This window comes from Crocodylus siamensis, chromosome 10 (assembly GCF_052110815.1).
Source record: "Crocodylus siamensis isolate JL-2025a chromosome 10, ASM5211081v1, whole genome shotgun sequence".
Lineage (NCBI taxonomy): Eukaryota > Metazoa > Chordata > Crocodylia > Crocodylidae > Crocodylus > Crocodylus siamensis.
In genome coordinates this window covers 4987970-5015665 of record NC_143404.1, presented here as the reverse complement: position 1 = coordinate 5015665, position 27696 = coordinate 4987970, and the positions used below count along the sequence as shown (strand labels likewise).

The window sequence follows — 27696 nt, the reverse complement described above, 5'->3', positions numbered from 1 at the left end:
CAAATGAGTCTGGGGGAGAACGTGGCCCCAAAACGCCTAAGAGAACTGGAGATGGAGCCCTGTCTACAGCTGTCCTTTAACACCGTCCACCTGCTCCTGAAACCCAGGACACTTGCAGGCAAGAAGGGAGCAGTCAGCAGTGATGAGCTGGATATCGCTAAGTGAGCTTGGGACAAGACAAGTGCATGGCCCTATACCCAGGTCTGGCACAAATGCTTCAGTGCCATGTATAATGCTGAAATTATAGTGCACACCTCCCCGGGCACCTGCCTGCACAATCCTGCCATGGGCTACTTCATGCTCTTGAAGCGAATTCCCTGATTCAGCAGCACAGGCACGTCCAGCCAGAGACCAGCTCCCTCCCATGTGTGTGAGGACAATGCAAGGCATCGAATATCTGCTTATGGGAAATACCAAGGACCACCTCCATCACAGCCAACAGACGCAGCTTTAGCCTCCTGCTCTCCACATCCCAGAACCACCAAATAGCAGGCAGGCTTGGCTCAGTGCAAAGCCAGAACTAGACTGGCAGGGAGCACAGGACCAACGCTAGGGCCATGCTAGACGTATTGAAGGGCTGTCACATGCACAAGGAGGAGGAGGAGGGTAAAGGCAATGCTTTCTTTCAGAGACCGGCGAGGGACTGGATGCGATAACAAGCCACGTGGAAGTCCTCATTGCCGGGCGTGCTCGGAGTCCAAAGAGCAGACCACCAGGAGCCGGCAAGGGCACCCAGAGCAAAGCCGCTGTCACGGGTCTCTTACCTGCAGGTAACAGCCAGTGTGTCCTTGGCGTTTATGACGTGCTCCTCCTCGGTGATGCTAAGAGTGGGTGGGCTCATGGAATAGCTGCTCACCAAATCTGCAGAGAAAAGGGAAAGAGAAAGAGAAATGCAGTTGCTCTGCTGTGCTTTGGTCTGCCGTCAAAAGCCAGCCCGTGGCAGGAGAGATGCCGTAAAAGAGCAGCAGGGTCCTGCTGCCCTGGACTGATTTATTGCTAACTCACTGGGGCAAGCACAAATCCTCAGGCTCTCCCTTCTCTAGAAGGCATCAGCTCCCCAGCAAAGGTAGCTCAGCCTCAGGGACAGATTGGTCCTGAAGGAAGGAGCTGCAGGAGCACACAAAACCTCGGGAGCCGGCTTTGGGCTAGCTTGCACGGAGCTCCACCTTGGAGCCCCCTTTGTTAATAGCTGAGAGTCCAGGAGAGGGCTCATCTTGGACGAAGTTGGGTGCAACCCCATCTGCATACAGATCCCCAGCTTAAAAACTCCTGCCTTCGTACCGCAGAAGGCTAGGAAATTCTTTCCCCGCGAGGCCATCATTGAGCATACATGTGCTGAGTAGTTTGCAGCGGACTCTCTCTCGAAGGACGATGTTGTCTGGGAGGGGGCTGAACCTCCAGGAATTTAAACAGGCCCCTCTCCACGGCTGCGGGGCACGGATTCCAGGAGAGGACGTCCGCAGCATTGCAGAAAATCACGGGCACATCTGCTTTTAAGCAGACTAACGCAAGATCATTGATTTATTCTTCACATCGGCACCATCAGTGGACTGCGCCAGGGGCAAACGTCTTGAGGTGTCACTGAGACAGCAAAATAAGTAACCACTGACTTGCACCAAGCCGGTGTCACCCATTCTCCTTATTTCCTGGCCAGCCGCATGATCTTAGGGGTCTATGTTTAAACTCAAGCTCCTGGAAATGTGCTAATTGAGAAAGGGAAGTTTCTAGCCCTTCTGATTGCAAAGAAAAGCCTGAAGATATGACCAAGAGGATGCTAAAAGCCCGCTCAACATTTCTTTTGAAAGTCTCTTGGTTTTTGACTCTTATGAACGGGAATGAAACTAAGGTCTTAGCTGATGGAAAGCCAACTGGGCTTTATTCCTGGGCTGGTGGCTTTGTTTCTGGGTTTGACAGCAACGTCCCAGAGCTGCGCGGCCCACGGTCTGGCAGAGAACCAAACACCAGAGCATCTGATGAAACGAGACTCCCTGCGGACGGAGCCGCGATCTGGAGACGGAGGCGAGAAGCATCCCGGCCCCGAGCAGACAGGGCCAGCCCCCCGTGGCCGGCCACGGGACGTGCAGGGAAACATCCACCGCCGTCAAATAACACCGCTCTGCGCAGATGGCCTTGTGGGGCTTTTTTTATTTTAATTGTTTTCCATTTCCTTCCCACCCAGAAGTCATTCTGAGCACAGTCATATGACTGGCTGTGCCCATGGAAACTGGCCCAGCGCTAGTCTATCGCGGACTGACGCAGCGGCCGTCAATCCCCCTCTTCCCCTTCCTGCGCTACGATGATCGAGGCTGGCTCAGACGTTCCCCGGACTGGCTCGGGGAGGAGATGATTTGCCACGATTGTGGCGCGGCACTGGGCGATGTCATGGCCAAATGCCGCGCGTCCATCTCCGCCCCTTCGTCCGGCATGCCCTTTATGCACAGAAAGCCTCCCCCGGCTTCCACCCTGGCCCCCCAGTCACCGTGCTGCCAGGCTTGCCCCTGCCAAGAGTCCGTATGCAAGGATTCGACAACAGGAATCCGGTGCAATTAAGCAAGCCGATCCCCGTCTCGCACTCCCACCCAGACTTCTCAGCGTCTGCTCTGCCCCACTTCAACCTTAGGCTTTCCATGGCAGGGCCGGTCTGCCTTTTATGCCGTGCTGAGCTGAGCACGCCGTCAGCCCTTGACAAATACTTCTGCAGACAACAGAAATTTGGGAGAGGAACAAAAAAGAAAGAGGAAGAGTGAGGGATAGATAAGGAAGGATAAGAAAAAGGCAAAGAGGGGAACAGGCAAGCAGGCTTTGCAAACTGGTGTCTCCCCCCACACCTGCCCTAGAGCGTGCCAATGGACCGCCAGTGCCTGGGCAAGCCCGGAGGGGCACAAGCTCACCCGAGCACAGGAGGATACAGAAAGGTGTAGCTGAAAGAGCGGAGAGTGGAGGGAAGCGGAAGAGGGAGAGAGAGCGGGAGACGAGCAGAGGTGCGGACAGAAGGGGTGAAGCGCTCCCTCTCCCCGTGGCCATCACTTAAACAACAATTTGTTAAGGGAGAGAAAGGGAGAGATGCTTTGGATGTCAGACAACAAATGTAGCCCGTGGTTGTGACAATAAATTAAAGCATTTTGGTGAAATCCCTGAAAAAATAGAACAACGGGTATTGGAACAAAAGAAATCCAGGTCCTCTGCCACAGGGCCGGGCTGGATTCGAATCTGTGTTTCCTGTTACTGCTGCACAGGGCGATGCTGCCCAGACACTGCTTCCCAGAATGGCCAGGTCTATCTCGCTCAAACTTTGTGCTACTCTTGGGTCTACATCTAGGGACAATCTCTGCCACAGAATAGGAGGCGCTCACTGCATTGTGGCCCACGTACAAGATAAACCCCCAGAGCCCAAAAAGCCCTGGTCAGATGTGGTTCGTACTTATGGACTCTCTAGGAAGTTTCCCTCTTTGTCTGGTCCGGGTGAACTTCTCAATATTTTCCACCTGAATGCAGTGAACATGTAAGTGCCAGCCTAGCCGCTCTAGATTAAGCCAGCTACCGTGCAGGCGAGTCCTTTGTGCAGTTCTGCAAGCAATGCCCGTGCATAAAAGTCTTCCCACCAAGCCAACAGACTACTCGTCTAAACATGCAGGGGTGCCTGAAGGATCAGAGCCCACATTTCTCTGTACGACTCTGGCAAAATACCTGCCCTACAGGACCGCCGGAGCTCAGGTAGGCAGTTCAGTTCAGACCGTCGGCACCTTGGATATTCCCGACAGATCCCAGCACAACTTGAAGAACACAGCTCAGTCCAGGCCCCAAATCCCTCTGCTCTTCCAGTCGCGGCTGCCCGCACAGCGCTGCCAACGCTGCTCAGCACCCACTGAAAGCGCTCCTCGCCGCTCCACCCTCGGACACCCACAGCAGCGCCTGCCGCGTGCGCTGACACCTCACCGCGGGCTTGCGAAGCCCACCCGGGCCTGGCTGAGGTTGCCAAATGTTCTGCGAGCGGGAGTTTTTGCATGACACCACTTCGGAGGACTAGTGCTTTTTTTGTTGTTGACTGGAACAGGATTTTTTCAAACAAAAAAGAAATCATTTTGGTTAATTTTTCCTACATTTTAAAGAAAATCTGGAAACCAGTCATAGACATGCAGCAAAAAAAAAAAAAAAAAAAAAAAAAAAAAAATAAAAAATAAAAATCAGTTTTAGGGTTCTTAGGTTTTGCAAACTGAATTTTTTTTTTGCCAAACGTGGTTTCTTTCCAAGACTAAATATGCTTTGGTTTTCTGGTTCCTTTTTTAATCAGGAAAAACAAATTGAACATATTTAAGGGGGAAATGGAAATTTTCCTAAATTTCCTACAAAATCCAGCATTTTTTGATCACTTCAGCCATTTGTCTGTGACTTTCTTAAAAAAGAGTGAACCCAGTTCTTCAGCACTGAAAGGCAAGTGCATTTGTCCGCTTTCCGCGGTAGTTTCCAAGTGACGACGATCAGAACACAGGTCTGGTCTGGGGGCTGGGATGCTCAGCTGCTAAAAAATGAAGCAAGCCTGAACAGTAACGAATTAGCAACCGACTGAGTGATTTGCAGGTCCCAACAGCTCTCGTCCGTTGATCTGAGGGTCCCAACTCCCTGCTTTTACCGGGCAGCTCTCAGGATGGTTTCAACCTCAGTCTCGCGCTGTGCGACAGAAGGCAGTAGCAGGACGCACGCTGCTCCCTGCGATACGGGCAGAGGACTTGGGCAGCACCCGATAGGACATCTCCCATATGTGGGTGCCCCATGGGGCAGGGCTGGGGGATATTGTCTGGTCTTCCAGAGCCTAAGTTTCAGAGGCAATCGGTCTGTGTGACCTGCCGGGACTCTCCTGGCCTCCATGCCTTGTGTTTCTGGTGATGCATACTACCACTGCTATCACAGCAATGCTTTGCAGTCCATGCTCCCCGTGCTAAGTGCTGTGCTTTGACATCCCACGGGCTCCATCAGCTCACCAGCTGGAAGGAGTTAAGAGGCAGTGAGAGCTGAAATGTCGTCCCCCAGCTGATGGGCCCTTGCCTGGGCCGCTGGAGCACGGCGCCCCGTCGGGAGGGCAAGGTGTGCCGGTCGAGATGCACCCGGCTGGGATGCCTGCAGGTGGCTTCACAGAGACCCAGGAGAAGGCCTAAGGCAGCCACAAAGATAACGGCCCGTCTCCCTTTCTGTGCGGTGTTATGACCCGCTAGAAAACAACGCCGGGGGCGGGGGCAGGGGCAGGGGCAGGGGCAGGGGCAGGGAAGGACGAAAAAGTACGGGCTGTGCAGGTTAAGGCTCTGGGATTCCTGCAGATGTATCCTGTCTGCGCCCGGCCGCAAGTACAACAGGAAAAGGAACAAACGCTGCAGCGAAGCGCACTCGGACAGAGCTGCCCACGCCGCGCGGGCCACGGTCGTGCCGCTGACCAGCCGGCGCGGAGCCGTCCTCCTGCCAGCCTGGCTCCACGAGCTCTGGCTTTGACCCCACCGGCGGGAGGTTCCCGGCTTGCCCCTGCCCCTCTCGGCACAGCTCCTTGTGCGAGTCTGGCCCCCGCGGGGCGAGTTCACAGGCAGGAGCAGTCCCCTTCCGACCCTTGGACTGCACCGCTGGCGACATGCCGCGGCCGAACACCTCCCTTCTTCCTAACCAAACCCACCCCGATACCGCCCGTGCTCCCACGGCAATGCCCCTCCGCGGGAATTCGCCCCGTGCCTGCGCAGCACAACCCGACTCTCCTGACAGTTGATCTTGGCACCGGCTTTTGCTAGGAAACGTCAGCTGACTGACAAACAGATGGTTCGTGTCTCTGGCAAATCCCGGCGCGCGAGGGAGACGTCTCCTGAGAAAACAGGGCCCCATCTCCCCAGATCACACGTTCCCCGGAGCCAGCCCAGGCAGGGAGACTGAGCGGCCCCGGCTCCTCCAGGCGTGCACCAGCGACGTGTGTCACATGTACCCTGATGCACGCGTGCGTGCGTGGTGGTGGCGGGGGCTACAACAGTGCATGCATCATTATATGTGCATGTCTGTGTGCGCGCACACGCATCACACACGTCCACAGAGAAAGAATTAATGTAATTAAAAAGGCATGCCTCGGCCCCAGTGATCTTTGTTTTTTCAAGAGGGTTTCCAAGCGAGTTGGCAGGAGGATATTAAAATAAACAGAGCGGGATTGATGGGACGCGGGGAGAGGGGGAAGCCCGGTTCCACAGCCGCTCGCACCTCGTCTGCTTGGGGAGAGGCGTGTTTCCCACCGTCTCCCCTACCCTTGACCTCCCAGCTCAAAGGAGCAGGCTGCGAGCCCCTTCTCCAGCTTGGATGCGTCATCTGGAGCTCCTTCATCTTCTGGAGCTCTCCTGCGAGTCCATGAACGGCCCTCGAAATCACTGGAAGGAGCCTCCGGACACGGCTGTCAGAGCCGGCACCAGCGCTCGCCACGGAGCGGCCTGCCGTGCACCCCGCTAGCGCTCAAACTACGCTTCTTCGCCTTGCCCAAAGGCAATCTGGGAAAGAGTTGCCCGGTGCCCCGCAGCTGCCCAGCGTAACCCGGCTGACTCGCAGGGAGGCACGCCTGACTGGCGCCGGCCTGAAACGCCGCGCAGCTCAGACAGGGCCGTTGACGGGACCCTCTGCCCACGTGGGGCCGAGCGTGCCGGGGGCAGATGCGAGCGTGCTTTGGTCTCTGCCGTTCAGCAATGCTTTCCACTCCCACGCCCCGTCCCCCGGACCGACGCGGTGAGACCACTCGAACAGCTCCAGCGCGTCTCTGCCCCCCGTCCCCTCCCTCTTGCAGGAGGCCGCCCCGCTGAGCTCCTCTCCAGAGCGCGATCCAGCTCGCACCGACCGCCGTTCCTGTCCTGGCCTGTGCCGAATCCCCCCGGTTATCGGGCAGCCCCAAAGGGCCCCTGCGCTGAGATACCCCGCGCTTCCAGGATCCTTTTCATAAACGGGCTTCGCAGCTGCAGCACATCTTATCGCAAGTGGCTGCAATAAGGATTTCCAGAGCTGGAGCATCCAGCATTCGGCCAAGGGGTCATCAGCCCTGGGCCCACCGCTCCGATTTCCTCCCTCCTGCTCCCAGTCCCAGCTCTGCGGGTCCCCCTTCTCTTCTTCCTCCCTTCCTGCCCACATCTTCTCCCCTGCTCTCTTCCTTCTTTTGCCTCCATTTCCTCTTGCTCTTCCTCAGCCGTTTTCCTGTTTCTTATCTCACCTCCACTCCCCACAAGCCCCAGGCCACCCCTGGGCTTGAAGCTCCCTGGCGCTCCCAAGCGGTGCAAGTCGACACCAGTGCGCAGTCAGCAGGTGAGTTTGGCCCTTCCCGCGTCCCTGGGAAGCGCGGGGTGGCTTTGGCATCGAACAAGGGCAGCTGCTCCAGAGCACGGCTCTGCAATGGGAGAGCCCTGCAGGCGGGGAAGGGAGTGGGGAACCAGCTTCAACAAGTGGAATTAAAATCCATCTATTTTCTTTTCTAACACCGGAAATGGCATTTTCCTCCTCGGACCTTCCCCCCTGCCTTGTTTGCCTTTTCAAGCCGAGCCCTGAGCATTTCCAGATATTAGCGGATATGTTGGCAGCCAACTCCACGTCTAGACGGCCCGTTGGGCTAGTTCCTTATGTCAACAAGAGCAGAGGTTACTGCTGATGGGGGATGTCAGCACCAGAAGTGTCAGGACAAGGCCATGCATTTCCACTCCCTTCCCCACCCCCTCCGAGCCCACCCTCCTGCTAGGGGCCGATTGAAAGGCATGAGCCTTTGTGTCTCCGACGCCACCCGGGCCCATCTGGTCCGGTCCACCCAGGTGCGTGGTGCACCCCTTGTTGCTACACAGAGATTTCCACGTCAAAAGAAGAGCTAAGAAAGAAACACGGCGCTTCTCCGTCTGCTCCACCCCAGCAAAGGGACAAGACCCAACCCTCTGCCAGCACGCAGATCTTGTCCACACTCAGTCCCGCTGCGGGGAGCTTGCACCCAACAGGGTTCGGACCATTTTGATGCTCTCTGTGCCTGGGAACACCAGGGAACCCCCCCAGTCTCCACTTCGTCATTCAAGGCTCCTGCCTGGATCATCTGAACGGCCTCCGCTGCCATGCGATCGCCAAAGTGCGCTGAGCAAGGCCCCATGTGTCACGACGATCCCTGGGGTTCAAAGCCACCTCCACGAGTGGCTGCATTTCTCAGTGCCTGGGCCTCCCTCTAAAGGATAGCACTGACCTGCCTCAATCGTCAAGAGCTTGGAGGAGGTTAAACCTACGCTGGGTTACACTGTGCACGTTGGGGACAAACTCGGTTGCAGATACCAGGGTGGCCGAGATCAGTCATCGCCTTAGCGTTACATCGGGGGAACTCTTCAACAGCCCTGGGCTGGGCTGGATGTTTGTTGCGCAGAGCACATGGACGTCATGCTGCAAAGCAGTTGGCAGCATCCCCTATCCCGGGGCTGACAAATCTCCCAGCCTCAGAGGGTGCAGGTAGAAAACCAAACCGGCTCTCAGGTACCAGCTGCTGAGACACCAGGATGGCTGGACTTGCATTGCAGATTTGCGATTCCCTTTGCATCGCAGCTTTGCAAGCCTGGGCTCCTGCTGTTGGGAGCTGCTGTGTTCCCCGGCAGCCTGAGCTGCCTGCACTTCCCCAGCCCACTCCTTTCCCTGCTGCCCTTCACGGCGAGGAGCGGAGCTGATGTGCAATGCTCCCCCATGCCGCTTGTGGGGGAGTGACAATACCTCCTCCACTCCCCGACACTTCTGTCAGAACAGGGCTTCACAATGCAAAATGCCTTCAGCTTTTGAATCTCGTTACCAGCGCAGTAAGACCCCTTGTTCCACCCCTCCAGGCCTTCCATGGGTCAGGAAGCCTGGCAGAGCTGCCTTCCCTGCGTGCACCGCTTACAGCATCACCCTCTTGCTCTGAGCGCTGCTGACACCCGGAAAAGTAAAACTGCCCTTCTGGACACCAAGGGTGCTGGAGCAAGCTCTCAGCCAAGCAAACCTTATGACCTTCCCCCTCGCTCAGCCTTACTTAGCAAAGCAGAAAGGAGGAGGTGAGAGACACCTGCTTCCTAGTCAGCAGAGGCTAGGACCAGGAGAGCTGACTTCGTCCGCTGGAGGGAAACACGTACAGCATACGGTGGCCGCTTGGAGGAGAATTAGCAGCCACCACTAAAAAAGCCCCTGCAAAAAGTGGCACCCCCATCAGAGTCCTGAGAAGAGGCCGAAGACTGGACGGACCCAGCTGACCTCTCACATCCAGCGGCAGCTCTCATCTGGAGAGGCGTCCCGCTGTAGGCGCAGGCAGCCGGTGCATGAAGGAAGCTTGTCCATACTGGCCCTAAAGGACTTCCCAGTCCAGAGCCGTCTTCCCCCAACCCTGAACACTGGGGAGCGGATTAGCAGAGCACAAGGCCGGCGCAAATCTGATGTAGTAACAACTTATATCCCCTTTTCCCGGGAAATGTGGCCCCTGGTACCTCAATGTGATTCGATCCACGTGCTGCAGACAAAGCTCGCCCCATTTCCCCCCACTGGGCTGAAGTTCTTGCGGCAGGCTGCGTCCTCCTCTTCTGCAGGGGAAGCTTGGAGCCGTCTTTGAAAAGCAGAACGTGGCTGTCACGCATCGAGCAGGGGAGCTGGCAGGTCGACACGGGGAATTTGAATGCACAGCTGACATCTCCTCCTCCTCTTCACAGTTACTCATGTCATAAGAAAGGACAGGCAAAGGGCGAGGAAGGCTTGTTTGCAAAGGCATGACACAGTGCTGAAGATTGAAAACTGAATAAACCAGCCCTCGCCAGCTCTAGCCACAGCTGGGATAAAACCCATGGAGATGCACAGCAGGTGAGGTTCCCCCTGTCCGTCACCCAGGATGACCCGTCCTAAATGAGGACAGCAGCACTCCAGCAGCATGGAGCAGTCTTTCAATGCTAACGAGCAGCAATAAGGTGGGCCCGGAGGTGACCATTTCAGAAGGATCCCAGCAGAGAGGACGGGGCAGGCTAGGATGCGCATAACCAACAACTGAAAGCAGGAATCCCAGAAAAACGGCTGGTTCCCACGAAGGGCAGAGGCATTGCCTCCCTTTCTTGTGCTCCCAACGAGCTGCTTAAGAGACATGCCCAATGTGCCAACCCAGCTGGCTCGAGGATGCAGGAGAAGTCAGGTTGTGGCAAACCTGGCATCTGAACTGCAACCTAGGCACTCCCACTACTTAGCTGGTGATCTCAAGAACCCCTTTGGCCAAGAGCCGTGGACTTTCTTATCGCAATAAGAGACTTGCACACACAACGATCTCCCGAGGTCCCTTCCAGCCCTAATGTCTACGAAAGTCTGTGAAACACACACTTCGAAGGGCTTCCTACGGAGGCAAGCGGGGTATCTCAGTGCATCAAGTTAGCACCAAGTTGGGCACGTGGGCCCCTCAGGAAGCTAAACATAGATGTTTCTGCTATGATGCGCCAGCCCTGAGGCCCTTGGGAGGCAGGGATGCACTAAGACCTAATGGCTAGAGTATGAGCCTGGAGTTGGTGACATCTGCCAACCTCACAGAGGAGCGGGGTGGCTTCAGGTCCTCACACAAATGCTGCTCTAACAAAGCACTGCTATTTGTACAAGCCCTGCCCTCTCTCTGGGGCGCGCCAGGCCTGCCGCGGAGGGAGAGGGGCAGGGGAGCAGGGCAGCCAACCCCGCTGTCCAGGCATCTCCGAGCCTCCCAGCATCCTTGCTCAGCTTGGGAACAGCATCAGTTCCTCTGCCCGGGAGTGTTTATCTGTCCGTCTTTCTCCCTCTCCCTCTGCAGGAAGCTCTCTCATCATCACCCTGCTTCGCTCCAGCCTGGTTTCCTGCACAATCCTGCCAGGTTTACCCTGCGTTTTCCTCCTTGCCTCCCCCCATGCTATGACCATCAGGCCATGTTTGCATTTCTGTCTCCTGCTGCCTTTCCTCTCCCTTCCCCCCATGCTCCCTGTTCCATCCTCCCGGAGAGGCCATGTCCTGAGCCAAAGTTAGCCTCTGTCAGGTAGCCACATGTCCGGCCCAGAGCAGCGGGTCAGCCGGGGCCACCCTGCAGACCTCCTCTAGGATCTGTGCTGTCAGCAGCCCCTCCGGGCCCCAGGGGAGTTGGATGTTTGCTGCTCTGCACTGGTGAGGGATGCTCTCCGCACATCTGAGACAACTCACTTCCCCCCCGCCTGGCCAGCCCACCTCCTCGTTCGCTGGCAAGGGGCTGGCCAGACGCCTCTTTGTTTGGTCCCCAAATCCCCGAATTGCTTTGCATTTGTTGGCTGCCCACTTCAAGCCGGAGAATCCTTTTCCTGCCTTTGAGATAGAGGATGCTCCAGCCATCTGTGTGCTATTTCCTAGTAGAAACTCACCAGCGCAGAATTGCTTCCGCGCCCCGACACGTGGGAGCGCGGCATGGGTTTTCAGCAAGGCACAGGCCTAGGCCATGTGGGCGGGAAGGACCCAGAACCTTTTGGCAGGACTTAGACCTGCCTTGATCATTGGATGCATGCCCCAAGGAGGAGAAAAAGGTGGCCTTCAAAATCCGTAAGGCTTCAGAGCGTCTAGAGTAGCTTCCAGGGCTGCATGGTAGCCATCATTACTAAGACAGGTGCTGATACTGCCTGGTAGCACAAGCAGAGATCTCCCCCATCAGTGTACAAGACTGGCCTCTGGGATGTGGCCTTCATCGATCATAGGGGTCGACTTTTGCAAAACTCAATTAAAAATCACCCTCCTTCCTTTTACAGCCTGTCGGTCTCCCCTCCCTTGTCCTTTTCCATTCCTTTCTCTTGCAAGCTCATCTTGCTACTCTCCTCCGTTCCGACGGGATGCACTTAACGAGGAGCATAAAGAGCACGGGGGCTTGGTGGCTCCAGGGTTTGGTAATGGGAAACAGCACATTTCACTGGCAGGTCTCTAGTCACGAGGGATCCAAGCCCATATTGGGAACGATCAGTAGGTCGGAGACCTGACTGATGGCCTGCGTGAAACGAGCAGTTGGTCCCAGGCCAGTTCTCAGCAGACGAGTGTCCACGTTGCAGATGGCAGTCTCAGCAGAGGGACCCAGCGCGGGGTCAGCCAGGAGGGTCAAGCTTTGCTCTAGTGGTAGCTGAGGACAGACAAGGATGTCTTGGGGGAAGCTTGCACTGTCCTGGCCCAAGATGAATCCATCCTGCAACTAAAGAGAGGCTTTGCCCATTCCAGCGCCTTTCCCTAGCACCTTCCTTCGCTTCCATTTAAGGAGGAAAACAGCAATGCTCCACTGCAGGAGGAATGCAACAGCAAAGGGGATAAACCAGGAGGTTATGTAAGGCCAAACTCGTCTACAGAGGCAGAGCTCTTGGTGCCTTCGCTGCAACGAGCATGGCCTGGTGTGTTTAGCAGCAGGAGGTGAAGCCCAGATCTTCATGGCACAGTTTTGCCAGCACCACCAGGCCAGGCAGGGGTGTGAGCTACCTAATAGCCCACACTGCCAACAAAGCTCCTTTTGTGGATGCAGCAAGACAAAGAAAAGGGCACTGGTCAGCTTGATTACATTGCTCAGGGAGGTGGTGAAGACAACCCCTGACTGGCATAGGCTGCATCTTCACCAGGGGCTGTGCTGATAGAGCCGTGCCGTGTAGCAGCATCAGTAGAGGCTTTGCAGAACAGGCGGGGCCAAAGAAGGGGATACTCCACACCTTGTCCCTCCTCCCATGAGAGGGCAAAAGCAGGGTACAGTGGGGATTGGTGAAGGGGCTTCAGTGCTTACACAATTATGCAGACCCTAGCGTGGGTGGGTGCTGGTGGGAGACATAAGAGATGGCCAGATGCATAAAATGGCTCAGCTGCCGATGACAAAGAACCAGCTAAAGCAAAGTGACTGTCAGAGGAAGGCTAGGCAGCAGCGATAGTGGTAATGTGAGGCAGCAAGGAAGGCCAGGAATCAGTTATAACCAGACAGAAAACCAGAGCAGGGCCCTGGACAGACAGATGGGAATGGGGAGAGACACTCTCAGCGTCTCATGAAGCAACCTGCTGCATACGAAAGCTTATGCATCTCTAATGCAGTTATTTTATAGTCTGCAGGTGCAAATCTACCTGGCCTTTCGCCTGACTTCAGACTGACACAGCTAGCCACCTCTACAAACAGGGGAGATCCATGTATGCCCACGTGCCCTGCTGGGTTCAATACCATGAGCTTACTCATGGACCAAACTCCTGAAGTCCTCGCTGAGGAAACACACCCCCTGAGGAGGGGGCTTCAAAATGAACCAGGATGTTAGGATTTGGCCCGTGAGGAGGCAGAAGGTATAAGCAGAGGCTGGGCAGGAGTCAGAGGGCCCCAAATGCCCCCTGAGAGGGGCTGCAGCACCAGTGCCGACTGAGGAACTATAAACTGGAATTAATCCAGGTTCCCAAAGCAAAAGAGCAACAGCAGGGTTTGTTTCTCCTTTCCACCCCCCCGGCACGGCCACCTTGAAACCTACCCCTGCTTGGTCCACAGAAGAAGCAACATCAAGTGGTTAGAAGTGATTTGAAAAGAAGATGCAAGAAACAGCAGGGAAGTCCAGCAAGTTGGGGATAGTCCTAGACGTGGGGAACCCAAGTTCAACCCCTCCTTGGAGATCTTGGGTAAACCACTGGGGGACAACAGGGAAAAGAGCATGGCCCAGGCTCCCAAGGGTGCTGCGAGGATACAGGGGCTCATGTGGCGGGGATGCAAGCAGATTAGATAGACCTCGAGAGAGATGAAGCTTTGAAAGCAGATGAGCTAGCTGGCCCTGGAGGAAAAACAGCCGGGAAGGACAAATCACCATAGCTCCATAAAGAAAATGAATGCAGAGCAAAGGAGCAGGATTTGTTCAAGACCATATGAGGGGAATGAGCTACTGGAGGATGTGGAAGGGGGGATGCTGGAAAGGAAGAAGAGTTTAACAAAGAGCAAACTAACAGCAAGAGGAGGCTCTAAGCTCGCAGGGTCCCATGGGTAGGAGCCGCAAAAGCCAGGACACAGAGTATTTACACAGATAACAACTATGGGAGGGTGTGCAAGTGTAGAAGTGGGTTGCTCTACGTGGACTTAAGAGGTGTAGACAACTCAGACGGCGAGAGGGCACTTGCTCCAATTCTCGCACTTGCGCTCCCTGCACAAGTTATTCTGGCAGGGGAATGAAAATCTCAGGTACGAGGCAATGAGGGATCTTATCTATGTGGACATGCAGCAGGAAGGCCTTCAATGGCCCTGCAGACTTCTGTGAGCATGTCCGTGCAGCAGACCGGGCACGAAGGAAGAGTCCAGGGAGATGTGCAGCAATCTAGGGGCAGAGAGGAGCGTCACCCCTCCAAGTCAAGCACTGGCCTCTCCTGCCACCCTCTGCAGCATCTGATAGGAACCATCCCTGGCCTGACATGCAGATGCAAGCCCCGGCCACGCTGCTCTATGGATCTTGCTGAAGGGCGAGGTCCACGTGAGCAAGTGACAGGGACCCTCATGCCACAGCATTTGGAGACGAGCCCCATCTGACTTGCAGGACTGTAAATGGTCCCTGATGCTAGTAACAAAACATAAAGGGGCAGTTGGGAAACTGGCTCCGTGGTCGGACCCAGAGGGTTGTAATCGATGGCAGTCACTCATCGTGGTGCCCTGTGACCAGTGGGGTCCCTCCAGGCTCTGTCCTGGGACCCATCCTGTTCAACATCTTCATTAACGATGTGGACATTGGAGTCAGGAGTGGACTGGCCAAGTTCGCCGATGACACCAAACTTTGGGGCAAAGCATCCACGCCAGAAGATAGGCGGGTGATCCAGGCTGACCTGGACAGGCTCAGCAAATGGGCAGACGAGAACCTGATGGTGTTTAACACCAAAAAATGCAAGGCTCTCCACCTTGGGAGGAAAAACCTGCAGCAGCCTTATAGGCTCGGCAGTGCCTACGCTGGCTAGCACTACAGAAGAAAGAGACTTGGGGGTCATCATTGACCACAAGATGAACATGATCCTCCAATGCGATGCTGCGGCTAGTAAAGCGACCAAAACGCTGGCGTGCATCCATAGATGCTTCTCGAGCAAATCCCGGGATGTCATTCTCCCCTTGTACTCGGCCTTGGTGAGGCCGCAGCTGGAGTACTGCATCCAGTTTTGGGCTCCACAATTCAAAAAGGACGTGGAGAAGCTTGAGAGAGTCCAGAGGAGAGCCACGCGCATGATCAGAGGTCAGGAAAACAGATCTTACGATGACAGGCTGAGAGCCATGGAGCTCTTTAGCCTGGAAAAGCGCAGGCTCAGGGGTGATCTGATGGCCACCTATAAGTTTCTCAGGGGTGACCACCAGGATCTGGGGGAACGTCTGTTCACCAGAGCGCCCCGAGGGATGACGAGGTCGAACGGTCACAAACTCCTGCAAGACCGTTTCAGGCTGGACATAAGGAAGAATTTCTTTCCTGTCCGAGCCCCCAAGGTCTGGAACAGTCTGCCAGCGGAGGTGGTTCAAGCGCCTACATTGAACACCTTCAAGAGCAAACTGGATGCTTATCTTGCTGGGATCCTGTGACCCCAGCTGACTTCCTGCCCCTGGGGCGGGGGGCTGGACTCGCTGATCTCCCGAGGTCCCTTCCAGCCCTGATGTCTATGAAATCTATGAAGATGAACCATCCTGTGCCCTTGGCTTAGGTGAGGGGCTCCTTGATTTCCAGGGAAGCAGAAAGGACCACGCTCTGTCCCTTTTCTTCTCAGCATACGGCTGTGACTGCAAGCCAGGCATGGTTTTATTAATAAGACGTGATAGCTATCAGAGCCCCCGGAGGCAAGCAGTGAAGTCGAGGGAGGCACCAGCATCACTCTGGTGAAGACTGAGACCTGCTTATTGCTTGACACCTGCGCACAGCTCCCCATTGCCTGCCACACAGCACAGCGCCTGCAGACAGGAGACTCATTTCATTCCTTTCGAGAGAAGACGAGCTTTGAAATGTCTTGCGTGGTATACCCCGGCAGAGCTCCTGAGAGCAAACTCTATTACCGTGCTCAGGAGCAATATGAAGGCAGGCACGGTGAAGACATGCTTTATAAGCAGCTTGAAAGAAGCTCCCGGGTTTGTATAAACAGGCAAATGAGGCCTTTCTTGAGATGCATGACTTGATAGTTGTTATCTTACTGAAGGACCTTTCCCAGGCCATATAACCCAGCCCAGAGATGCACACCACCAAACACAATAGAAAGGAAGTGTTTACATATGCTAATGACTTCCACGAAAGGAGCAGAAATAACAGTAGAGCTTGTCCTAAAATGCCTGGACATCTCGATGTGCTTCTCCGGGTGTGACCGCGGCACAACGACCCGGGAACAGACGGAGCTCAGGGCCCTGCGGGCGCAGCCTCGCAGGCCAAACTGCTTGCCCACAGGCACACACCTTTCATGTTCCTCTGCCAGGAGCCAGCTTTCCTGGCAGATGTTTCTACCACCAGCTGTTTCTGCCATGCACGGCAGGATTCGCACAGGGGACACAGGCCTTGCCGGTTTCCACACTCTCTCACAGCCCTGAGCAGAGCTGGGAGGCACAAAGCCCTCCTGCGGGCAGCGTGAAAGAGTGGGAGAAGCCCTGGCTGACGTGCTGGATTAGAGCACGGCCCTGCGATGGGAACGACGCCCACGGGAGCTGCGGGCACACGTGCAGCGGTGCACGCACAGCGCTCCGCTGCTGCACTGCCGCATACTGCTGTACAAGGTGAGGGGAACACATCGATCCCCCCGAGATCAATCTTGGAGAGGTCTTTTGCCAAGAGCTCGTGAAAGGGACTGGGGCACAGGACTGGTGAGGGGAGGCTGAGGGCACTGGGCTTCTTTAGTCTGCAGAAGAGAAGACCGAGGGGGATTTGACAGCAGGCTTCACCTCCCTGGGGGGCTGCAAAATGGACAGAGCTGGGCTGGTCTCAGTGGGGGCAGATGCCAGGACAAGGAACAATGGGCTCAAGTTGCAGCAAGGGAAGTTGAGGTTGGATATTAGGAAAAACTCTCTCACTAGCGGGGTGGTGAAGCACTGGGACAGGTCACCCAGAGAGGCGGTGGACTCTCCATCCTTGGAGGTTTTTAGGCCCCAGGTAGACAAAGCCTGGGCTGGGATGATGTAGCTGGGGCTGGTCCTGCTTGGAGCAGGGGGCTGGACTGGATGTCCACCAGTGCTACTGATACCCTTGTTTATTCTGCAGGTGGAAAGAGGAACAGCCTTTCCCTTCTCACTTCCATTAGTGTCCTCAGTACCAGCGTTGCGCATTACCCCGGAAGTGCTCAGGGAGCATCAGGGAGGAAACACAGCTGAGACGGGAGAACTGGGCCGAGCTCTGAAGGCAGGACAAACCGTCTGTGCAGGGAGAGAGGTCATAGGGTTGCAACTCTCCCTTTCCAAGTGCATGGACAATTACCTCCTCCAGGTCCTGCTCAGCAGGTTCATCACAGATGTATCTTTTTGCCCTTGCAGAGGTCTCTCAAGTTCATCTGGGGATGGCTTTATTACTGTTTTTTAAAAAATCTGGAATTGTATTTAGGCATTGCTCTCTTTGGGTGAGCCTTGCTGGGAGGCCAATGCTGCACAGCATCTTCTGCCTTTCATCACAGCAACAACCATTAAGGAGCAGCTCAGCCACAGCCACTGGCTCTTATCTTCAATAAAGGCTGGCTGGTGTTCCTACCCCCATATCAAAATGGATCCTGGTGCTCCCTCTCTCCCACTGATAAGTTCTGGGAGATGCCACCCAGATCTTGTCATTGCTTTGGAGGCCGGAGGCCTGGGGGATTAAGCGCTTTCAGTCAGCGTTGGACGTGATTTGTGTAAGGAGCCGGGGGCGGCGAGGGACTGCAGATCTTGTGAAACGCTGCACACGGTGAGCACAGGCCTTGGCCTGCTGAACTGCAGTCAGGTGCAAGCCGTGCGCTGCTGCGTGGCATAAAATCCCAGGACAGGTCCGACTAGTGCAGCCATTGCATGTGGGGAGGGGAGAGGGGATGGAGAGGCAGCTGAAGCCACTTTCTTTCCCCCAGAGCGGATAAGGAAGATGTCAAGGACCTGTCCCTGGACCAGCCTGACCCAGGAGAGCAATCTTGGGTTCTGAGATCCCACCTACACTGGCTGCTTCTTTTTGAACTTCCTTGCTGGCAACAGGCTGGCTCTAGCCAAGGCAGATCTTCCGCAGACTGTTTAGAATAACCTCAGTCCTTCCCTCCCTGTACCGGCTACACACCAACAGCCCTGTGACGTGCTCCCAAGGGCACAAATGATTTCTGCTTGCATTCATTAATTAGGCAGCTCCACGCGAGGCAGGGCACGCGACACACTCTTCCACAACATCCCTTTTGGTCATAGTGAGCTAAACTGAAAGAAGCACTCTTAGACCAAAGTAGGAGGACTAATTCTACACAGGTTTGCACTGAAATCACGTCATGGTTCACTGGCAGTTGAGCTGGGCATGTCTGCATGCAGGCAAGGCATCTGCCTCCGCAATGTGATGCTGCTGCTTTCCGCTGGGCACGTTCCACCCAAGGATCTCCGAGCTTCTGCCAAACAAATCAAGCTGAGGTGTGAAGGAGTCCTGGCCAATGGAAGCCGTACGCAAGCCATACAGCCCATCTCATTCTGTTGACTTGATGTCAACTCAAATCCATTTGCCAGCAAGTGAAACATGGATTTTTCTGGGCATCTGACTTCCTCAGCTCTTTATGATGCAATTTTAAAAGAGGAATTTTTTTTAAACAACAACAACCCCTGCTATTGGTTAATGCAGTGACACAGAATTGCCTACTGGCTATTTTGAATGACAGCAATGAATGGAAATAGCAATTCTGATATTGACTTTTGTTTCTTTGAACATCAAGATTTATTGTCCTGCAAGAAAGCTATTGGCTTCAGCTTTGCATTGGTCAATATGTATATCCAGAGTTTTTGACCCCCGCAAAGCACATCTCAGCAGGACTCAGTATGAGCCCGAGGCAGGGTAGGGAACAAATGCTGCTAACTGACTGACGGAGCAGAGTCCTGGCTGTCTGGTCCCTTCTTTTAACCAGCAGGCACATGCCTTTCCTTTCGGGGGCTTCAAAGCGTGCATGTGCCAGGGGACGTTCCACAAGCCTTTGTGCCATCATCTCATGTCCATTTTGCAGGCTTAAGATACAACTATGCCCCTTTCTCACATCTCCTGCGGGGGAGAAGGCAATGAAATAGTATACTCTTATGGACATATTCATCTTCTGAAGAGCCTGCATGCCCTCTACAACGCCCTCTGCCCGATTAAGTGCTTTCAAGCTCTCCACAGGCCTCTTGGTGCTCGTGAATCTCTAGACATGCTCTCATCAACCTTCTGATTCATTACATAATTGTGTACAACTAATCAGGGCTTCCAGAAGCACGTCTAGTAGCAAAAGAGCAGCTCAGAGCTCTGTTTGTCTTAATCCACCAGCAAAGTAAATGCAATAAAGATATCTATTTATCTATCTCCATTGATCTATATATCTAGATATAGACCTAGATACTGCATCTAGATATCTAGGTATCTATCTATACATCTGTATCTAGGTATCTATCTACTGTATCTATATACCTAGGTATTTATCTATATATCATCTAAATTGATCTATATATCTTGATCTAGATCTACATACTGTATCTATATATCTAGATACCTATCTATCTATAGATCTATATACCTATCTATATACTGCATCTATATATCTAGACATATAGATTTTTTTTAAAGCAACGCACACGCTGTGCAGAGGGCAAGCAGTTGCTCAGAGTCTGAGCTGTGTGCAGAAAGATGCTGGACGCTGGTAGACACACTCAGCAAACAATACTGTTCGCTAGGGGCCAGATTCTGAAGCCCTTGCTTCAGCTGACCAGAGGCAGATCTCGCAGTGGAGTCATCAAGGACTTAGCCACCATAAATCTGAAGGACTTCAGGATCTGACCTGCTAATAAAAGCTTCCTTCCTTCAGTAGTGCTCGCTCAGCCTGATGCCACGGCGGCCTATCTCCTCCATGTCTCCCGAGGCCTCGGCCATCAGTTATTTTGGTTTATGCTGCACTGTCTTTGTACCATCTGCTGGGCTGGGTCCATCCCTTCCTGCAGCTGCTAGCTGCCACAGTGGAAATGAGGCAAGCTTCCAGCCGTCCGTGAGGAAAGGGGCGTGGGCCAGTGTAAACAGCAAGGCACAAGATGGGCACTGCCGCCTTCCTGGCATGTGCACGGGGACGTAGGTATGAGCATGCATGGGTCATAGTAGGCACGTAAATGCACCTAGCTGGGAGTCGGAGCATCCCGGTGTAAACGGGACGGTGCTGTATTACAGGGCAGGGCTACCCAACTGGTGGGTGCACGGTGCGCAGAGCTGAGGGGCAATGCAGCAGTGGCGGGGAGGAGGGCAGGAGGTCTGGGCTCGCAGGGAAGCAGGAGGGGAAAGGGGGTTGTCTTCACAGCATGCAGCCGTGGGGGCCCATGACTTGCCGTGGTCTGGCCTGTGGGCACTTGGCCCCCGGGTACTTAGAAGCTGGCCAGCCCTGCTGTAGGATGCAACAGCACGGGAGAAATGAATGATCTGAAGTAAACCCTTTGCTCCATAGATCTTGCTTCTCTTTCTGCTCTCAGAAGGCCTGGGGTGTCATTATTCTGATCACAACCAGTCCTCTGCAAGCACCGAGCTGAAGCAGCAGCATTCGGGTGGGATCGGGGAGGGAAGTCTTGCTTTCATTTCTCGCCGAATGAGCTTGCAAGTGCCTCGGCTGGCAGCGGTGCTTGAGCATCACTGAAAATTTTGGTTTCCTCCCACACGTGCCCTCGCAACTTGGAAACTTCCTGCTTGTGAATCCGCAGGGCAGCGAGGTCTGACCACACGCAGCGGTTGCAGAAGCCCAAAATGAGCTATTTTAAAAACACTGACGTGCGCAGCAGAGGATGAGCTGTTTAGATATTACGACGCTAACTCTGGTACAGTGACTTGGGCCCTTGTGCATGGACTTTACTAGATGCATGGCAGCCCCAGGGAAGGGCGCGGGAACGCTTACACAGCATGAAGTAAAGCACGGGTAAGCACGGGCCCCACTGAAGCGCTGGAGAAAGAGCGTTTTCCCATTTGCTCGGGTGAAGCTGAATATGGCACATGCCCTTCTGCGCCTGGGCACGTCCTCTCACGCACGTGGAATCGAAACGCTCCACTCCGCGGAGGAGATTATGCTATCCCCATGTGCAAGACACTCGGGAGGTACCCCAGCGTCGCACAGCTCCGCACCAGAGCGTGAGGGTGAAGCCTCGTGGGCAGCACGTGACGGAGAGCTCCCCGCTCTGGTCCTCACCGCAGTGGTGCTGGCGCCATTCCTCAGCCCTCCGCTAGCAGCAGCACAGGAGAGTGGAGAGGATAATCTAGTGCCTCATCCAATTTTTTACACCATTCATCTTGCTTGATGCTTGCCCTTTCCTCTCCTGGACATGTTCCCCCTTTGCAACCTATTAATTACTATGGAAACTAAACTATGGTTGGTATGAGAGCCGCTTAACAGCCTCCACAGATGCAAGCTCAAAATCAATGGACACAGCACAATACAGACAGTTGTTTGGGACCCCAGGTCTTAGGGGACGGTTGTTTTCTAACAGATGTGCTCCTGGCATGTCATTAACCTCCTCACCAATGAAACGCATCTTTTACCACGAGAAGATGGGGGAAGGGGAACCATTGGGTGGACTTTCCCTTGGCCGGGCTTATCTGCTGGATGGCTTCAGTTGCAGGCGTGTGGTCCTTGGGGTTGCGCTGGGCACGGGCACGTGGCATGGCACACGCACAGACCTCTTCTTCCACCCCCTCTTCTGTAGCTGGCCGTGTCACCAGGCCATCACGCTCATCGCCACCCCGTTGCATGTCACATCCCCAGCACTAGGGCTGGAAAGCTCTGCCTGGCCCTGGGCCCAGCCCGGTGGCCGTCCTCCCGGATCTCCCCTCACCCCACACGCCCCGCTTGAGTGTGCTACCAAGAGGTCATCGCTCCTCATCCTTGACCGCCTTTTAACTCAGATCTGGTGGGGTTTATGCACAAACAAGCAAACAAGGCCGAGGGAAGGGGCCGGGCCCGGAGGGAGTGCTTATACCATGGCCAATGGAAACCTGGAGCAGGGGCAGCCCGAGCTGCCCCCTTTCTCCCATCCTGGATAGACCAAAACCTGCCCTGCTCCCTGCTGTTCTGCCCACCATAAAGGGGTCCCTGAACTGTTATCAGGCAGTGACAGTTTCCGCCATTCGATTCCTCCTGTCCGTCAGGAAAGCTAAATAAGGAACGTCGTGCAGGCGGCTGCAGGAAAAGGGGAAATGCAGGAACATCCGGCCCAGCTGCCAATTTTTCCTTTCCCATGAACCACTGCTGACCTCCACCAAGGAGAACCTGGACACCCAGCCTGGCATCAGGACCACTCATCTTCACGTAACTCTTCAGGGGCTACCGGCCGCGGTCGATCCCACCTAGCCAGCACCTGCCTGGTGTGGCGGGTATCCCAGCCCTGCCGCCCCATCGCTCGGTTTAACCCAAAGAGGGATGGTGCCCTTGTGAGCGGGGCGCTACGTCACCTGGTGTCGTGCTACCATTCGAGCGGGAAGCCAATGCCGCTTGGCTCCTACGCACCAGCTGACTTTCACCCAGTGAACTGGAGTCTCCAACGTGCAAAATAATTAACCCTTTCACCCCTGCAGGCGGTTGGATTTGCACAATGACAATTCACGACCCGCATCATTCTGAAATATAGTACCCCCCTCATGCACCCCCCCACTCCAGAGCAAGGGAAAACGTCCACTAAAAGAGGGTGTTCGCTGGTACAGGGGCAGTCAATTTGCTGCATTACAGCAATGAAGAAGTCCGGGCCTGCTGGTAGGAGTGTTAAAAGCAAGGGATTGCTATAAACAGGGCTCATGAAAAATAGATTGCACCGTCTCACTCAGCTACTTTATCTCTTTGGAGGCAGTTTCTCTGTTTAATGTTTGCATTAAGCCCGCACGTGAACCCACGGGAGTGGTTGAATCTCCTCCATTCTCGAAGCCGTCTGGGATTAGTCTGTGTCCTTCTGGACGCTGATGGGGGCTCTAAACCAGCTCTCGGCTGGCTGCCATAGGGAGGCAAAACCCACCGAATCTGCGCAGCTCTACCCACTCCGCTTGCTGCTCCAGAACAAGGCCCAGGAGTGTCTGGAGGGGTCTGGGATACGGCTCCTGCCAAGTCCTTGTCACGCACAGCCCCGTGGGCTGGTACTGCTTTTGCCCAATCGGACAGCACGTTCGTATCGCGGGAACGAGTCTGCAGCTCGGTCCCTGGCAGAGACCTCAAAACGGGCATGGAGACTCCGGGAGGGAGCACCACATCCAGAGACCACTGCAAGCGTGCCCACCCTGAAGCAACCATCGTCTTTCCCACGTGTTACACTGACCTCGTGTCCTCCTGCACTCCCTTAGAGGGATGTGCCCCACACCACCTCTGACGGGGGCTGTTTAAGTCTGTACATTCGAGGGAATCAGTGGACTGGCTCAGACCTGACGGGCTTGGAATAGGGGGAAGCCCCAAGAAGGGCCGTCGCTGGCAGGGGGGAGAAGTGGAAGTCACCCTCTGGACCGAGCTCAGGTTCCTCCACTTGTTCCCAACTCCGCAGTGCTCGCCCTGAGCAAAACCATGGCTTAATAAAGCTGGCTTTATCCCCAAGTTAGCAAACCCCCCGCCCCCATGCCCTTTGCATGGGGATCTTACCTCACCTCTGGCATCAGCACCAAAGTGTCCTGAGCGCTAAGAGCTGGCAAGTGGCAGAGCCAGGCTTTGAGCACGGGCCTTCTTGCACCACTTGCCATCTCCGCTCCTGTGATTTTGCTGCGACAGCAAAACACCGCAGACAGGCGAGAATACATTCAGCATAACGGGCTTGACCAGAAAGGAAAAGCCCCCCTTCGGACTCAGCTAACCCTCTGCTCGAACAACCAGAAACAAGAAACACGGGCCTCGCATAGCCAGAGGCAATAAAACCCTGGGATTAATTTAACCAGGCTCTAGATGCCAGTGCAGCTGCAGCAGCACTTGGTTTGCTTAGGGAAGGAGAAGTTCTGATTTCAGCTCAGATCCGAGGGAAAGTCTAGCCCCGTCCCACGCAGCCGGCTGTGCTGAGCTCGCGAGCACCGTGTGCCTGGCTGTCCCCTTCCGACCACGGCACCAGGCAGAGCCGTACTGTATGTCTCTCGAAGCCTTGGCTGCTCCCCGTACCGCCGCGGAGCCAGGCCTTCGGCTCCCTGGTGTTTCAGGTGCTTTTCTAAAAAGCTACTGAGATCTGCAACTCAGGCATCCAAATCTCCTAGGCAGCTTTTGACCCAGCTGGGTCAAGATGAAATGGGGTGTGGGGTTCCTCCAGCACACAGGCTGCCTCTGCCAGCCCACGGGCCGTTACTTGGTCAGGAATGTGGTATCTCTTCCTAAAAGCAATGGGCTCCCCGGTCCCTGGGGTGGCACCATGAGAGTCCCTCACCCTCTTCCATGGTCCCTGGGTTGGAAAATAGGGTTGCCCTGGCCGTGGACACAGGAGCTTGGGTTCCCCTGTAGCGGCTTCCCCCAGCTCTCATGCAGAAAGGGCCCATTTGCCAGAATGAAAAGAAACGAGCCCCCAAAACCCAGCTGGAAAAGGGAGGTCAGACAGCCCTGAGAAGCTCCCGCTCCCAGAGGTGTCGTGGCACGCTGCTGGTGGAGAAACCTGGGAGAGAGGAGGCTGCCACTTCTAATCCCTGCATCCCCCCAAACCGCGGGGAACGAAGCGGGGGGGAGGACGGGCCTCTGATCACCCCCGTCTTCACCACCCCGCAGGCATAGCTGCAGTTGCAGGGCGAGGGCCTCTCACTCAGCAAGAGCTTTGCGGAGAAGCTCTGATTTCAGCTAAGCTCAGAGGGAGAAGTCTAGCCCTCGTCTCAGACAGCCGGACCCCGAGAGCCATCGGTCCCCCCTGGTTTGCAAAAGCATCCTATGGAGAAACAGAGCTGGGGACGGCTGCCCCCGCCCTGGCTGCCCCTCTCTGGTGGATATGGTCTTCTCCGCCAAGCTCTGTTCTCCTCCTCCTCCTCCTCCTCCTCCTCCGCAGAAGACTTTGCAGGGAGGTTTTCGCAGGCCACCTCTTTGCCTGCAGGATACCCGTGTCTTCCCTTCCCCAGGGGGCCAGAAATGGACCGTGCCACGCCACCACGGAGAGGCTGTAACCCCTGAGCGGAGCCAGGAGGGGTCGGCGCACAGGTGGAAACCCCCTGGGGTGGCATCTCCCCAAGCCCCATGGCAGTGCTGCCCCAAGGGGGCAAGGAGGCCATGCGCAGCTGGAAGCGGCCCCTGCGCAGGACATGGAGCACCACCATCGTTAGGAGCTGCCGGGAGAGCAGGCCAAATCCCAGCAGGGGCAAGACGTCTCCTTCAGCTGGGGTGCTTTTGTCTTTGCAAATGGGTGGCATGGCTTTGCAGCCCTCGCCTGCAAGCTGCTGGGACACAGGGCTCGAGGGGGCTTCCTGAGGCATCCGATTCAGTCTGCAAGGGCGGTCTTGGCCTCTGTAGGGAACAGCACGGCCCTAAACGGTGCCTGGACACTTCCAGAGCTCTGTGCCCTCTCCCCCTACCTTTGTCCCCTACCATTGCTCTCTACCCAGGTGCTCCCCTATGCTGGGAACAGCTCCCCTGTCCTGGCACACGCTGGTGGCACTTGCTTATGAGTGAATAAGTCGGTGCATCCGGGTGGCTGCACATTCCCGGATCCTTGCAGGGAGGCCATCGGAGAAATGGCCATTTTTAACAAGCAATAAAGCTGCGGATGCAACTGCTTCCGGCACTAGATGCGAGTGTCACAACCGCCTCTCCAGGGTGCAAATACCTGTGCTGCAGCCACGGGAGCCGGGGAGTCGGCGCATCTGAACACAGGGGTGGTGTTGTGCTCTCGGATAACTAGGGCTCTCTGGGAATCTGGAGCAGGGTTGCTGGCCAAGCGGGATATCTCAGTTCTGGACCTCCACATGCGATCCCCGACACCCCAGTGGGACGTTACCCCCTGACATTAGGGAGACGACCCCTCAAATCCAAAGAACCGGCCCAACAGTCTGTCCCAGGGGGTCAGGCTCTCTCTTCCCCTTCCAGGACGCTGCTGGAAAACCCGCTAGACCCTCCCAGCCAAAGTCGGTGATGGCCAGCCACTCGCACAGGGCATATCGCACTGGCCGGGTATGATCCATTCCCAAACGGGACAGGCGCTGCACGCTGAGCCTGATGCTCTCTGTCGAGACCGATCCGCATTACAGACCCATAGATACAGAGAGCTGGACGAGACCTCCAAGGATCCTCTGCCCCAGCCCCTATCCCCCTGTCTAAACGCTCCCATACGCCCGTCTGTCTTGCCCGCACCGAAGCGCTTCCAGCGCCGGAGATTGCACAGCTGCTCTAGGTGATTTGCTGCTTCCTAGGACGAGGGTGGAAATCCCCTTCGCTGGCGGTTTCCAGGAAGAAACTGGATGGGCATGTGTGGGGCAGGTCAGGAGCAACGAGCCCCGCATCTGTGCGGGGGGCTGGACGAGGTGGCCCCAAAGTCCCCCCGAACCAATGCTCTTACACATTATCCTGATTCTTCTCTGTCTCTGCTGGAAAAGCTGCCTCACCTCCTCCTAACACAGACCCTGACTTCTGATCCCCACACGGCACCGGGCGGGGAAGAAACGCGAGTACATCCCAGCCGCGCGCCCTCCTCGCCTGGCGTTTAGCAAGGCGCACATCAGCCTCTCCCCAGCGAGCGCGGCGCCGGGAAACCCGCCGTCCCGGGGGCAGAGGCTCCGGCCTCTCGTGTCCGCACTTCTCCGCTCCCCACTCGGGAGGTAGCGAGGGCCACGTGCCCCCCCAGGACGGGCCGGGGCGCAGCCGAGAGCTGCTCTGCAACTTGCGGCCGAAGCGCTTCGGACAGCCGCCGCCGCGGCAGCGGGGCCACAAGCGGCGCGTGGCAGCCCTCCGGGGGGCCGCCTCCCCCGCGCCGCTCGCGGCTCGGCCCGCAGACCCGCCGGGGCACCCGGGCAGCGAGGGCCCCTCGGCTCTGTGCTGCCCCGCAGGACGCTGCCCGGGGGCCTCGGCCCCGGCCGGGCTGGGAAGCGGCTTGCCGGAGCGGCGGCGGTGCTCGGCGCTGCGCGGCGGCGCTCACCTGCCTGCGAGACGAGGCGGATCCAGAGCCAGAGGCGCAGCGGGCAGACCCTCCTCATCTCCGGGCGGCAGGTGCGGGCAGCCGAGCCGAGCCGAGCCGAGCCGAGCGGGCGCAGCCTCCAGCCTCGCGGCCCCGGCTCCGCTTCCTTTTCCTCCGCGCCCGCGGCCCCCGCGCCGGGCAGGGCCGCGCCGGCAGCGGGGAGGGGCCGCGCCGCGCGCGCCGGGCCGCGGGCGGGGCGGGGCGGGGGCGGGCCGGCCCGGGCCACGCACCTGCCAGTGCACGCGTGGCACACCCAGGGCACGCGGCTGAACTCCCGCGCCGCTCGCCCGAGTGCACGCATAGCGCACGACACGCACGGGCACGCGGCTGAATACACGACTCGCACCTGTGTGGACACATGTGGCACGGACATAGCACACACAGGCCACAGGGGTGCACGCCTGGGTGCCCAAGCCTCACGCCTGGGTGCCCACGTGCACACTGCCCGCACTTGCGCACTCCGTGCCCACATGTGCACCCGC

General features: G+C 56.2%; 1 protein-coding gene across 3 annotated transcripts in view; it reads right to left on the bottom strand.

Annotated features, from left to right (window-relative positions):
* Positions 1 to 27415, bottom strand: part of FLT4 (fms related receptor tyrosine kinase 4) — a 73328-nt gene extending 45913 nt beyond the window's left edge. The window contains exons 1-2 of one of the 3 annotated variants that reach the window (XM_090064931.1): positions 27176 to 27415; positions 765 to 861 (exon numbers count right to left, since the gene is read on the bottom strand). In XM_090064931.1, the coding sequence (XP_089921057.1) occupies positions 765 to 861; positions 27176 to 27233 (155 nt within the window). In that variant the 5' untranslated portion in view covers positions 27234 to 27415. Of the gene's footprint in view, positions 1 to 764; positions 862 to 23733; positions 23821 to 27175 lie in introns of those variants that run through there. The other 2 variants (XM_090064929.1, XM_090064930.1) reach the window with 2 other exon arrangements.
* Positions 27416 to 27696: the final 281 nt, after the last annotated feature.